Source organism: Schistocerca nitens, chromosome 1 (genome assembly GCF_023898315.1).
Source record: "Schistocerca nitens isolate TAMUIC-IGC-003100 chromosome 1, iqSchNite1.1, whole genome shotgun sequence".
NCBI lineage: Eukaryota > Metazoa > Arthropoda > Insecta > Orthoptera > Acrididae > Schistocerca > Schistocerca nitens.
The window spans coordinates 372,624,391-372,638,759 of NC_064614.1; the positions used below are offsets into that span (position 1 = coordinate 372,624,391).

Genomic DNA, 14,369 nt, shown 5'->3' on the forward strand with positions numbered 1-14,369 from the left:
TCTTTTTGCTCTTACCTGCATTGCACCAGAAGATTATGCCATAGAACATTACTGAGTGAAAGTTTGCTAGTAATCCTGCCTACAAGTAAAAAGAATGAGGGAGCTTTGTAAGCACAAAACAGGCAAGATGGTTTATTATCCATCTTGATGCCTAGGAGTTTCACACATTGAGCTTTACCTAGTATGTGGCCATTGATCTCTTCTTCTCATACTTGTAAGTCATTTCTATGTATTTTGGAATTACATAATATGAATTTTTGTTAGTTTCTGGGGTAAGATATTTGCTGTACAGTCTAGTATAGATGAATTTAGGTCTTTTGCCAGTATGCATCTGTCAGTAACAAACTTCACAGTCTCTGAAGAGTCCCCTAATGCCTTAAGCAAATCTTGTATGTAGGTCAAGAACAAGAGCAGACAAAGTACCAAATCTTGTGGGCATCATTTTTAATGTTTCTTCCTTCTGAATTAAACTTATTCCTGTTGTATAATTTGTTAATATGATCCACTGTTTTAGGAAAATAAATCTGTAATTAGAGTGCACTTACTTCTCTCCTCTTCTGTAAATGAGTGCTACTATCAATAAATACTGCTTGATTATTGACTGGTTGCGAAGGGATCTCAAAGTCACAATTATGTCAGCACAAGATTTTAATACTTTGGTTGAAATACCACCATAGACAGAATGGTTATCAACCACCGAGCATTCAATACTTTTTTTGTAGTCGATTTGGCAGAATGCATTCCTGCGGATGGAGTATGCAATGCCTGTTGAAATAAATCTAATGGATATGCATTTTGATGGTCCACATTTTGTCCCTGTATTTTCAGCTACTGTTAGAAAGAATTAATTAAATTCAGTAACCAGTAACTTGAATTTAATGTCACCTGTCTCACTGCTACTATCACCAGGGAACTGAAAATCATTTGCTTTACCACTCTGATCTGCTTCATGGCGAATAATGCTCCATATTTCCTATACTTTGTTTTTGGAATTTTGACATTTTTTGCATAAGGCCTAGTATACAGTTTTTGTCTTTTTGATGATTTAGGAGGAATTTTGCAGTATTGCATGTGATACATCTTTAGGTCTCAATTAGAGCTAGTCCTATGCAAAAAATAAAAGCTGTCTCTTCATGACACAAGATACTTCTATTAGACATGTTTGCCATCCTTTCTTTTGGTTTCTACTATAATTATCCCTGACCTATAGTAAAGGAAAATGGGATTCATAGTTTGTAAGAATATTTTTAGGAAAAATTCAATTTCCCGTCTACTGTATAGGGTTGGTAAACTTCCTCACTGTTAATACTCTCTGACTAATGCACCTGAGTCAATATTTATGATTCTGTAAAATTTTACTTTTCCCTTCTGAGGCAAACTCGATTGATGGGGAAGCTTTATTGTTGCCATTTGATCATCAAAGCCACAAAACCAATTATTATGGGATCATATCTGCTTCACGAAAACAGTACAATTTAAAAATGAATTTGCAGTAACTGTTGCACTATATCATCATATTCTTCTTGAGATTCTTACTATGGGAACAAACCAAACCTCAACATCTGAAATTCTTAGTAGCCTTGAACGGTACTGCCCACGATTAATTTAATATGGAGCTAAGCTGTTGCCTGTTCTCATTTTTAAATTAATGTTTACATTATCATAATAAAATTAAACAACCATAAAAATAATTCTTAGTTCTTATATTCAAAATCACCTTTCCAGGCAGCCCATCTGGAAGAAGCAAGAAATAAAGTCATATCAAATGCCAGGCAGAGAATATTATTTATTCAGAAACTGATTTCAGATATCAACTCTTATGCGACTAATCAACTTGTAAGTAAATTTTGCATATTTACTTTTATATATGTCAACAGAAGCTATTAGTCAACAACTATGCATGTTTAAGAAAATTCTTAGTATGTAACTTATGATAGTATGTAACATATGATACCAATGATGAGCATACATTAAACATCTGCAACGCTTTGCCAAAGTAATTGAATTGCCAATTAGTTCCCTGGAGTGTTTCAGATAATAACATAATTTTATGTTCAGTTTTCTTTGGAAAAATAAAAGCTAAGTGAAGTTTTTGGGCAGTAAAATAATAAAGTAGTTTACTCTTAAAGCATAAAATTCACATTTCCATGAAACAGTAAATGTAAATAAGTATGAATTGCATATACAGTAAGTAAACTATTAAAAAACCAGTTCTTAATACAGATCATTTAATAATTTCAAATATAGATCGTACTTAAAAAAAAATGCAAAGCAGCAAGATATGGAGGGGCTTTAATGACTGCTAAATGGCTTTTTCATGTAAAAAAACTACTTCCTAATTACTTACAAAAATATTATTGGTTATTAACTACAGATGAAAATAGAAGAAATTGCAGGAAGGTAGAAAATTAAGGAGATGTGACCTGAATAAATGGAAGGAACAGGAAGTTCATGGACTACAATGAAAGGATGTAGACAGAGCGACAAGTGACAGTTTGGGTCTGTCTGGGGAGTGTGTACAGAAAGCCAAAGTGATTAAGGCAACTGCTCACAATGAGCAGGAAATTTAGGCTCAAATGCAAGTACAGCACAAAGTTTCATATCACTATTGGATATCAGAGACCTATATCTAATACAGCTGGTGCTGAAGAATTCACAGGCAGTCAATTAATTTTGGGGAAAAAAACAGAGGTTTCGAGGGTTTTAGAAGGAGCATTAGGCAATGCTGTACTGAAAGAGGATAAAGGAATATGATAAAAGACAAATGGGTAACATTCAGAAATGAAATAGGGAAGGCAGCAGAGGGTCACATGGGTAGAGAGACAAAGCCTACCAGAAACCCCAGGAAACACAGGAGAAACTGAATTTAATTGACAAAAGTAGAAAATATAAAAATGCAAAAAATGAAATGGGCAAAATGGAATAAGACTAATGTTGTTGTTGTTGTGGTCTTTAGTCCTGAGACTGGTTTGATGCAGCTCTCCATGCTACTCTATCCTGTACAAGCTTCTTCATCTCCCAGTACCTACTGCAACCTACATCCTTCTGAATCTGCTTAGTGTATTGATCTCTTGGTCTCCCTCTACGATTTTTATCCTCCATGCTGCCCTCCAATGCTAAATTTGTGATCCCTTGATGCCTCAAAACATGTCCTACCAACCGATCCCTTCTGCTAGTCAAGTTGTGCCACAAACTTCTCTTCTCCCCAATCCTATTCAATACCTCCTCATTAGTTACGTGATCTACCCACCTTATCTTCAGCATTCTTCTGTAGCACCACGTTTCGAAAGCTTCTATTCTCTTCTTGTCCAAACTGGTTATCGTCCATGTTTCACTTCCATACATGGCTACACTCCATACAAATACTTTCAGAAACGACTTCCTGACACTTAAATCTATACTAGATGTTAACAAATTTATCTTCTTCAGAAACGATTTCCTTGCCATTGCCAGTCTACATTTTATATCCTCTCTACTTCGACCATCAGCAGTTATTTTACTCCCTAAATAGCAAAACTCCTTTACTACTTTAAGTGTCTCATTTCCTAATCTAATCCCCTAAGCATCACCCGCTTTAATTTGACTACATTCCATTATCCTCGTTTTGCTTTTGTTGATGTTCATCTTATATCCTCCTTTCAAGACACTGTCCATTCCGTTCAACTGCTCTTCCAAGTCCTTTGCTGTCTCTGACAGAATTACAATGTCATCGGCGAACCTCAAAGTTTTTACTTCTTCTCCATGAATTTTAATACCTACTCCGAATTTTTCTTTTGTTTCCTTTACTGCTTGATCAATATACAGATTGAATAACATCAGGGAGAGGCTACAACCCTGTCTCACTCCTTTCCCAACCACTGCTTCCCTTTCATGCCCCTCGACTCTTATAACTGCCATTTGGTTTCTGTACAAATTGTAAATAGCCTTTCGCTCCTTGTATTTTACCCCTGCCACCTTCAGAATTTGAAAGCGAGTATTCCAGTTAACGTTGTCAAAAGCTTTCTCTAAGTCTACAAATGCTAGAAACGTAGGTTTGCCTTTTCTTAATCTTTCTTCTAAGATAAGTCGTAAGGTTAGTATTGCCTCACGTGTTCCAACATTTCTACGGAATCCAAACTGATCTTCCCCAAGGTCCGCTTCTACCAGTTTTTCCATTCGTCTGTAAAGAATTCGCGTTAGTATTTTGCAGCTGTGACTTATTAAACTGATAGTTCGGTAATTTTCACATCTGTCAACACCTGCTTTCTTTGGGATTGGAATTATTATATTCTTCTTGAAGTCTGTGGGTATTTCGCCTGTCTCATACATCTTGCTCACCAGATGGTAGAGTTTTGTCATGACTGGCTCTCCCAAGGCCATCAGTAGTTCTAATGGAATGTTGTCTACTCCTGGGGCCTTGTTTCGACTCAGGTCTTTCAGTGCTCTGTCAAACTCTTCACGCAGTATCTTATCTCCCATTTCATCTTCATCTACATCCTCTTCCATTTCCATAATATTGTCCTCAAGTACATTGCCCTTGTATAAACCCTCTATATACTCCTTCCACCTTTCTGCCTTCCCTTCTTTGCTTAGAACTGGGTTGCCATCTGAGCTCTTGATATTCATACAAGTGGTTCTCTTCTCTACAAAGGTCTCTTTAATTTTCCTGTAGGCAGTATCTATCTTACCCCTAGTGAGACAAGCCTCTACATCCTTACATTTGTCCTCTAGCCATCCCTGCTTAGCCATTTTGCACTTCCTGTCGATCTCATTTTTAAGACGTTTGTATTCCTTTTTGCCTGCTTCATTTACTGCATTTTTATATTTTCTCCTTTCATCAATTAAATTCAATATTTCTTCTGTTACCCGAGGATTTCTATTAGCCCTCGTCTTTTTACCTACTTGATCCTCTGCTGCCTTCACTACTTCATCCCTCAGAGCTAACCATTCGTCTTCTACTGTATTTCTTTCCCCCATTCCTGTCAATTGTTCCCCTATGCTCTCCCTGAAACTCTCTACAACCTCTGGTTCTTTCAGTTTATCCAGGCCCCATCTCCTTAAATTCCCACCTTTTTGCAGTTTCTTCAGTTTCTAATAAAAAATGAGATTGACAGAAAGTGCAAAATGTCTAAGACGGAATTGCTAGAGGACAAATGCAAGGCAATAGAAGCATGTATAACTTGAAAAAAGATAGAGAGGCAACCTATAGGAAAATTAAAGTGACCTTTGGAGGAAAGAGAAATGGCTGTTTGAATATCGAGGTCTCAAATGACAATCCAGTACTAAGCAAAGAAGGGAAAGCAGGAAGGTGGAAGGAGTAAGCAAAGGGGCTGTATAAGGGAAACAAACTTGAAGACAATATTACAGAAGGAAGCAGGTAAAAATGAAATGGGAATATGTTACTGAGGGAAGAATTTGTCAGCGCATTGAATGGCCTAAGAGGAAACAAGGCACTTGGAGTGGATGATTCCCTCATAATTATTGAGATCATTGACAGAGTCAGCTATGACAGAATTTTTCACCTAGTGTGAAAGATATGTGAGACAGGCAAAATACACTCAGACTTTGGGAAGAATATAATAATTTCAATTTCAAAAAAGGCAGATGCCGACAAGTGTGTACCATCAGTACAATAAGTCATGGTTGCAAAATATTGTCATAAATTATTTACAGAATAATCGAAAAAGTAGTAGAAGCATACCTTGTGGAAGGTCAGTTTGGGTTCCAAAGAAATGTAGGAACACAAGAGGCAATATTGACCCTACAACTTATGCTAGAAGATAGACTGAAGAAAGGCAATCCTATGTTTATAGAATTTGTAGATTTAGAGAGAGTTTTTGACATTGTTGACTGGAATATTGACTCTTTGGAATACCAAAAGTAGTAGGGATAAAATACAGGGAACAAAAGTTATTTATTAAATGTATATAAACCAAATGCCAGTTATAAGAGTCAAAGGACATGAAAGTTGAAGCAGCAGTTGAGAAAAAAGTGAGATAGGATTGCAACCTATCCAAAATGTTATTGAATCTGTACATTGAGCAAGTTGCGAAGGAAACAAAGAAGAAATTTGGAAAGGGAATTAAGCTTCAGAGAGAATAACTAAAAACTTTGAGGTTTGCTGATGATATTCCCATTCCGTCAGAGGTGGCCAAGGACTTGGAAGAGCAGTTTAAGGGAGCAGACAGTGTCATAAAAAGAGATTGTAAGATGAACATCAAGAAAAGTAAAACATGGGTAATGGAATGTAGTTGAATTAAATCAGGTGATGATGAGGGAATTAGATTAGGAAATGAGACACTAAAAAGTAGACAGCAAAATTATGGATGGTGGCCAAAGTAGAGAGAATATAAAATACAGGCTGGCAGAACAAAAAGAAAAAAAGCATAATGAAAAGAGGAATTTGCTGATATATAAATTTCAGTGTTAAGAAATTTTTTCAGACGGTATTTGTCTGGACATTATCCTTGTAAAGAAGTGAAATGTGGATGATAAACAGCTTGGACAATGTGAGAGTTTTTGAAATGTGATACTATGAAGGAATGGTGAAGTTTAGCTGGACTGATCAAGATGGAACTGAACTGAATGAGAGAGAAAATAAATTTATGATACAGCTTGACAAAAAAGGAGGGGCCAGTTGATAGGACTCAGCCTGAGGCATCAAGAAATTGTCAATTTGTTAGTGGAAGCAAGTGTAGTGAGTATAAACTGTAGAGGGAGACTGAGGCCTGAGTACAGTAAAGCATTGAAATGGATGTTGGTTGCAATGGCTGTTCAGAAATGAAGCAGCTTGCACAGGGTAGACCAACAAGGAGAGGTGCATCAAACCAGTCTTCAGGCTGAAAAACATAACAAAAACAACAATTACAACAACAACAAAATTCTGTAACACAAATCCTATCAATAACATGTCTTCTAAGAAAAAAGTATGAAACAATGAAGCAGTTCATCCATTAAGTACTTCTCTTTTGTAGGCCATTGGATATGATGGCTATAGCAGTTTTTCCAAAACCAGCAGAAAGGAGGAGTTTAACATTTGTACATCATTATGATTGTTACAATTGGAAGACAGCCTCCAACTGATCAGTTCTGCCATTAGTGTAAATTCAAACACTTTTTCTAAGAAGGATGAAAATAATAAAGAACTTACTGGGCAAGATAAATTGAGGTACAGGTAATTGAAGTCATCAACCAGAATACAGACCATAACATGGCTAGCCTGATAGTGTCATTATTTTGTTGAGCAGAATACATTTACAATCACTTAAATATTTTGTAATAACAGATGTGACACGACACACTATTGTATGAAGACAACAGGTAAAAATTCAATGCCAGCAAATAAATAACAAAAATAAATAAAATGATAGTGAACAGAGCTGAGTTTCTGTTCACATTTGACATATCAGTCTCAAAAGTGAATGGCTTTATTTATTGTTCTGTTTAGTACATCACAACAACTGTGGTAGTAGACTGTGATTGGTGACAGAATAACAAACTTTAGGGGTACCATACATGCAGAGTGTATAGAAGCTGAATGAGCAAGAGTAATGATAGACTGAAGGGAAAGAAAGAGCAAGAACATGAGAAGTAGCAATGAAAGAGAAGAACATTGTTAATAATTAATAACATAAAATAAATGTTGACACAAAGGGCTGTTTTAAAAGCTCAAGTGTGAAACAAAGTTTTCAGAAATAGAGTTAAGATGTATGATTTCAGAAATTTAAGATTAACTTGCTCATGGTTTTCAGTATGGACGGTACCATAAGAGAACTGTCCTGAATAGGTTAGGTATGCTCCGGGAATTAGACACACCCTTCTCTGTCCACAAGCACTTTCCTGAAACATGAGTATTGCTTGATTAATTTTTATTTGGTTCCATTTTACTACATTATTATGTACATAGTGTGTACTTATAATACAGGGTAATTCAAAAGTCATACGACATAGGACAACTCTCCGAAATATATTGTTTTAATTCATGAGCTTAATTTTTGTGACAAAAGCTTCACTATTCAAGTTAATTACTGGGTAATTTATTAGTCTTCTTGAAATCAAAAACTTAACAAAACAAAATGACTTTTGAAATGGCAAACTGAAACAGTCCCAAACAAATCAATGTCATATCCATATACCATTTACAACATAACAGAATTGACAATCACAATAGCAAACTCACAGACTGGCAAACTGAAACCAATCAATGACCTGAACTGCCATGTCCTGCAGCTGAACTGCTTGTACACTACTGGAGGAATTGTTCAAATTGATCACATCTGAAAATCGTTCATAGTTCTTGCATACTTTACATAACAGCAAAGGTGTTATTGCTGCAGAGGATCCTCTGATGTTTTCCTGCAGTTGCTGCAGTGTTTAGGGCCTATTTCTGTATACTGCAGATTTGAAATAGCCACTGAGGAAAAAAGTCAAGTGGTGTCAAATCTAGTGAGCCAGGCAGTCATTCCACTGAACCCCTTCAACCTACCCAATGCTCAGGAAAAACTTCATTCAGAAATTCCTGAGTTGTTCATCCAAAAGTAGCAGCGGTCCATCTTGCTGAAAGAAAACCCCCCATCAGTTTGCTAGGAGTGTCATCTCAAGATGTTTTCTGTATAGATCACCAGTGAACTTGTTGCTGATAAATACGATGAGAACATCCTCATGTATACTCTAACACTTTCACCAACAAGAAGCAATGTGGAGCTGCTTTTCCAACTTCACACCTCTCTCTCATATCAGTTGACTTACTTGGTATGCACAGCCGATCTTCTTCTCTGGATAGTCGGCCACATCGATCTCCAAAAACTACTTCTCCAAAGAATAAAGCTGGTTGAGGGAATTTGTCAGACTCTCTCTCTCTCTCTCTACTCATGAAATAAGTGGATACTCGCAGAATACTTTTAGTTTAGTCTTGGTATATTTCAACATCCATAAAGAACAAATTCACCATTTCTCACATAAATATTCGAAAGTTTGCAAGTCAAAAGATTCATCTTGCATCAGACTCGATTAAATAAATTTATAATAGCATCGGTTTAACAACCACATAATTTGTAAACATGTCTTGCTTCTACCAAGTCCAACACATGAATTACTTGAAAGTCTAACCTCATTTCTTCATTTGTCCTTAACAATCATCACAGTCACTAAAAGCACAGAATAGTACATAAACACTCCTTGTTCTTCTCTACACATACACCGAAACTGTATGGATCGTACACCAGGTACTTGTCAGTCGCCATTCAGATGCTGCATGCACAATTTGCTCGTGACTGTTTTTAGAGCTGCACACACAAACGTGCAATGCGCAGTAGGTCAGATTCATCTCTCTCACACTTCTATTTAAAATATCCTGTGTTAGAGATGGGAAAGACCAAGTGGTTCTAGAATTTATGCAGAAATTTTTAAAGCACTACATATTCCCCCCCTCAGATCGAACATGCAATATTTTATATACAACCATTATGTACATTTATATCACATATAATAACAATTCATATTTCAACACATATAATAACAATTCATATTTAAACAGTATACCTTGTTCTTTTCATAACCGTCAATACCCTTCTTATTATTATTTAGCTGTTCCTTATTTTTTCATTTTACTTTAACTATAAAGTGTGAACATTTCAATTAGTGTTGGAGTTCATTTTCTTATATCTAGGAATTGTGAGGACCAAACCTTTAGTTTCCAATCCTAAGCTCCATGTGTTCATGACACTTGAGTACTTCATTATTTATTCTAATTCCTTGTACTATTTTTTCCTTAATAAGTACTAGTATCATTATTTATAGTAGTTTGTAGTCTGGAGGAACTCTGGGCAACTGAAAGTGTTCTTTTCAACACTTGTAGATTCACATAAAACATAATAATGCTAGTGATATATAGAATTCAAACTTACCAGAATAATTCCTATTAAATATGTGACTTCTGTCACGATACTGTCCTTTTCCCCTAGGATCAGTATCTATACCTTACATGTGGGTTGACCCTATGAGTGCACTTCCTCCTTCCGTTCTGGTAGGTATGCCCCTTTATAAAACATCCCTCTTCATCAGGTCACAGGTCGTCTTGTCTCTGTGTAGGTACATCTGCCCTATATCCTTAGCAAATGCTGGATATGGCCCCCCTTATACTTTATGAGTAAGCCTCATGGTTCATTGCCCTAGTATACATCTTTATGTACAATATAATTAAATATTTCCTGGTAAAATAAAAATTTATTTTACACTTCACTCTCACTTCTTAGTACCTCATTTAATACCCTAGAGTCCTCCTCTACTTTTCAACTTCTATAATCTTAGTAGATACTATGTCTGCACATATTATTCAACACATGGTAGATACTATGTCTATCTATTTTGTTCAAGTCCTCCTACTATTCATCAATTTATTCGAGTATTTGCTACACTGACTTTTCTTAAATAAGCATCACAATTAACTCCAATCTGGCTTGTGTTCTCCTTCATTACTCATGCTTCCTGATGATGGCTTTTCATGTAAATAGGCGATGTAGAACCATCATAATAAAAGCAGTGTGTGAATGTTTCTAGATGTACATATATCTCCTCCCCTACAACCCTTGGCGATTCTTACATCCTTCTAATCTGTGACTTCATTGTTTGTGCATTCATATTTATTTGCGTGTATGTGTAAGTGTGTTTGTGTGTTCTGATTCTTCGGCCTTCTTATGTGAAAATAAGTTGTAGGTTTTTGTAGTCCTGTCTTCCTCAGTTGTGTGTAATATTATGGTATATTGATAATTTTTGTGGAAAAAAACTGCAAATTGGCATTCATAAGAAGAACAACACCAAAAATGCAACAGGAGTGTAATATGTAAGAAATTGTCCACACAACCTGTAAGTACAGTTCAAAACATTACTACTTAATAGGAAATAGCAACCACCAGAACTGTTTATAACCTATAGGCACAGTGACAAAAATGTAAATAAAATAGCTAACATATGTACATATTCCAGGCCACTGATGATGCCTTGCAGAAAATAAAGGCGAAACGCATATGGCACTAAAATTGTGTTTTATTCAGTTGCTGTCAGACGGTCCATAAGTAAAAATTATCAATATACCGTAATATTACACGCAACTGAGGAAGACAGGACTACAAAAGTTGAAGATGTCAATACAGCTATGTCAAGCATTCTCTGTCAACGTGTACAACAGGTTCAAGAAAATACATCTGAGACTCCATAAGACGATACAGCACATAAAATTCAACAAAACATGCAAAAAGAACGATTTAATTCCAAGTTACATTAATGTAAAGGTTAAAAACAGTTCTACAGTGGCACAAAAGTCGAAATCATTTGCAGAACGATATTGGTTACTACATGAAATTAAGATGCTCTGTTCGAAAAAACAGCACCTAAACATGATGCTCTATGAGACTCATCTAGAATTGGCAAAAAACCTAGGAAACGCCGCAGTTTTCATGGCACTAGTAGAAAAACCCGAACACAACACATACACAGCAATGAAACATTTACAAAACAAACATAAACAGAAGATATTGAAGCTAACAGTAAAAAAGACGCAAAAATACATTTACATTTTAAATGTGAAACCACATGAACTCCAACACACATTCCATCCACGCCTAGTTAACCTAACAGAGACAGAACTACACGAAAATGAAAAAATGCTATTGGAAAAAGGTTTGAAACACTGCACCAATAGCAAAGTGAACAATCAGTACATAGAAAATCTCATAGTAGAAACTGAACACATCCTTACACGTGAAGAACAACAAAATAATTGTGAAATAACATAGGACTGACAAGAGAGCTAGTAAAAGAAGAAATAAAAGGCATAATAAAACAAACACAGCAGACACACAATAAGAACAACCAAACAGAAGCAGCCACTATGAAAAGGTTAAAACAAAAGTTAACAAACAATAACGTATTAATAACAAGAGCAGACAAGGGAAATGTAACAGTACTCATGGATAAAGAGCAATACATCACAAAAACCAAGGAATACATAAATACCAATGCCATACAAAAACTGAAGTCAGATCCAACTACACGATTCCAGGCAAATGTGAAACGAACACTGAAAAACATTGAACACACACTCACAGACAAACAGAAATACTACTTAACACAGAAAAACCCACAAGCACCAACACTCCACAGTCAACCGAAAGTTCATAAAGACGGAATGCCAATGAGAAATGTTATCAACTTCAAGAAAGCCCCAACATACCGCACAGCCAAACACCTCCAAAAGTTAGTTACAAAACACTATAAAGTAGAAAACAACAGAAAAGTGATAAACACAGGAAACCTAATAGAAAACATACAGAACATACAGGTACCACACACAGCATCACTGATTTCATTCGATATAGAAAATATGTATACCTCCATCCCTATCACAGAAACAATAGAAATCATAGAACAAAATCTCTCATCCCACAGCAACCTCACCACAGACGCAATAAAAGAAATAACAGATATGCTCAGACTGACAACTGAACAAAACTACTTTCAGTTTGAGAAAGAATATTATCTACAAACTGATGGACTGCCCATGGGATCCCCAATATCAGGAACACTAGCAAATATTTTCATCAGTCACCTAGAAAATCAGATATTTGAAAAGACAACCACAAATGAAAGCTTCAAAATCATATATTGGTACAGATACATGGATGACATTATTTGTCTGGTAGATGAGCCAAGTGAAAAAATAGATGAACTCCATTCAGAAATAAACAAAGCTCATCAGAACATAAAATTCACACTTGAAAGAGAAAAAGAAAATAAATAAATTTTCTTGAAATTACAATTAAAAAAGAAAATGGCAAACATACATTTAACATCTTTAGAAAACCAACAGCCACAGACGCAATAATACATTCCACATCCAACCACCCCCACAGCCAGAAACTTGCAGCACTAAGACACATGTTACATAGATTAAACAGAATCCCACTCAGCAAGAAAAACTATGAACAAGAAATGAGTACAATCATACAAATAGCTAGGAAGAACAGGTATGACACACATGTGGTACACAGGCTCAATCAAAAAATAAAAACACACATTCAATTCAGTTCAATTCAATTCAATTTATTAGCGTCCTTGTAATACATCATCGAAATGACATAGGACTTGTCAATAAACATTACAATTTAAAATACATATACATGAAAATTTGTAATTGAATTTACTTGTCACTTAGACATTACAATTTTAATAGAACTTTTAGAACACTAACATAAAAATATACAAGTAGGATAACAACGTACAAAAAAAAAAAAAAGTGATTCTCACATCAAAGATCTCACATCAAAGATTATTTACATTCTTACATTAACACTGTTTCACACTTTCATAGAAACAGCAAGTATTTAAATGTGAGCAATTACACATATTTATTATGTCAGGGAAATATTAACTGCACTTTTATTGTCAACGATTCATAAACTCTTCAATACCGTAAAAACTATTGCTCAATAATATGTTTTTTAATTCTCTTTTAAATATGTACAGTTTTGGTATTATTTTTAGTTCTTTGGGGAGAGCACTGTAGAGGATTTTGGGTTGGTATAGTACACTTTTGTGATACATAGCTGTTTTATGAATTTCTCTGTGGAAATCTTTCCTATTCCTTGTTTCGTAGTTGTGAAATTCTCTGTTTAATGTAGAAAATTCCTCATGTCTTTTAAGAAACATATGCTTTCATATATGTATAAATATGGTAGTGTCATGATTTTTAATTCTTTGAAAGCTTGCCTACAAGAGTCTCTATATCCTATACCTTTTATTATTCTGACTGCCTTCTTTTGTAGTCTAAATGAGTGTTTTGTTAGACTGATGTTCCCCCAAAACTATACGCCATATCTTAATAAACTGTGCATGAATGAGAAATAAACACATAACACTGTTTTAATATTACATGAGCTTTTAAGCATTCTAAGTATGTAACATGTTTGACTTAATTTTTTGTTCAATGATATTACATGTTTTTCCCATCTTAAGTGTTCATCAAACCATACTCCCAAGAATTTAGTGTATGATGCTTGTTCAATCTTACACTTACCCAGTTCTACTGTAAGGTTAGTTTTTATTTTATTTGTAATATGTCTGAAGTTGATCCACATTGTTTTTTTGGCATTCACAAAGAGTCTGTTTTCATTAAACCATCTGTCTGCTTCGTCTGTTGCTAATGTGACTTTTTCCTGTAAGTCAGCTTCACTATTTGCTTTAACAAACAAACTTGTATCATCAGCAAACAGTACTGCCTCTGCTTCAGATAGTTGACTTGGTAGGTCACTGATAAATATTAAAAACAGTAATAGCCCTAATACAGATCCCTGGGGTACTCCATACAAAACTTTCTCGAATCTTGATGAATGTGT

At 35.3% G+C, this 14,369-nt stretch overlaps 1 protein-coding gene across 3 annotated transcripts in view; it reads left to right on the forward strand.

Annotated features, from left to right (window-relative positions):
* The window catches only part of LOC126248941 (lipid storage droplets surface-binding protein 1), a 184,985-nt gene that overhangs the window by 138,751 nt on the left and 31,865 nt on the right, over positions 1-14,369 (forward strand). For all 3 annotated transcript variants that reach the window (XM_049950480.1, XM_049950461.1, XM_049950471.1), the window contains exon 7: positions 1,726-1,836. In XM_049950480.1, coding sequence (XP_049806437.1) covers positions 1,726-1,836 — 111 coding nt within the window. The remainder of the gene's footprint in view (positions 1-1,725; positions 1,837-14,369) is intronic.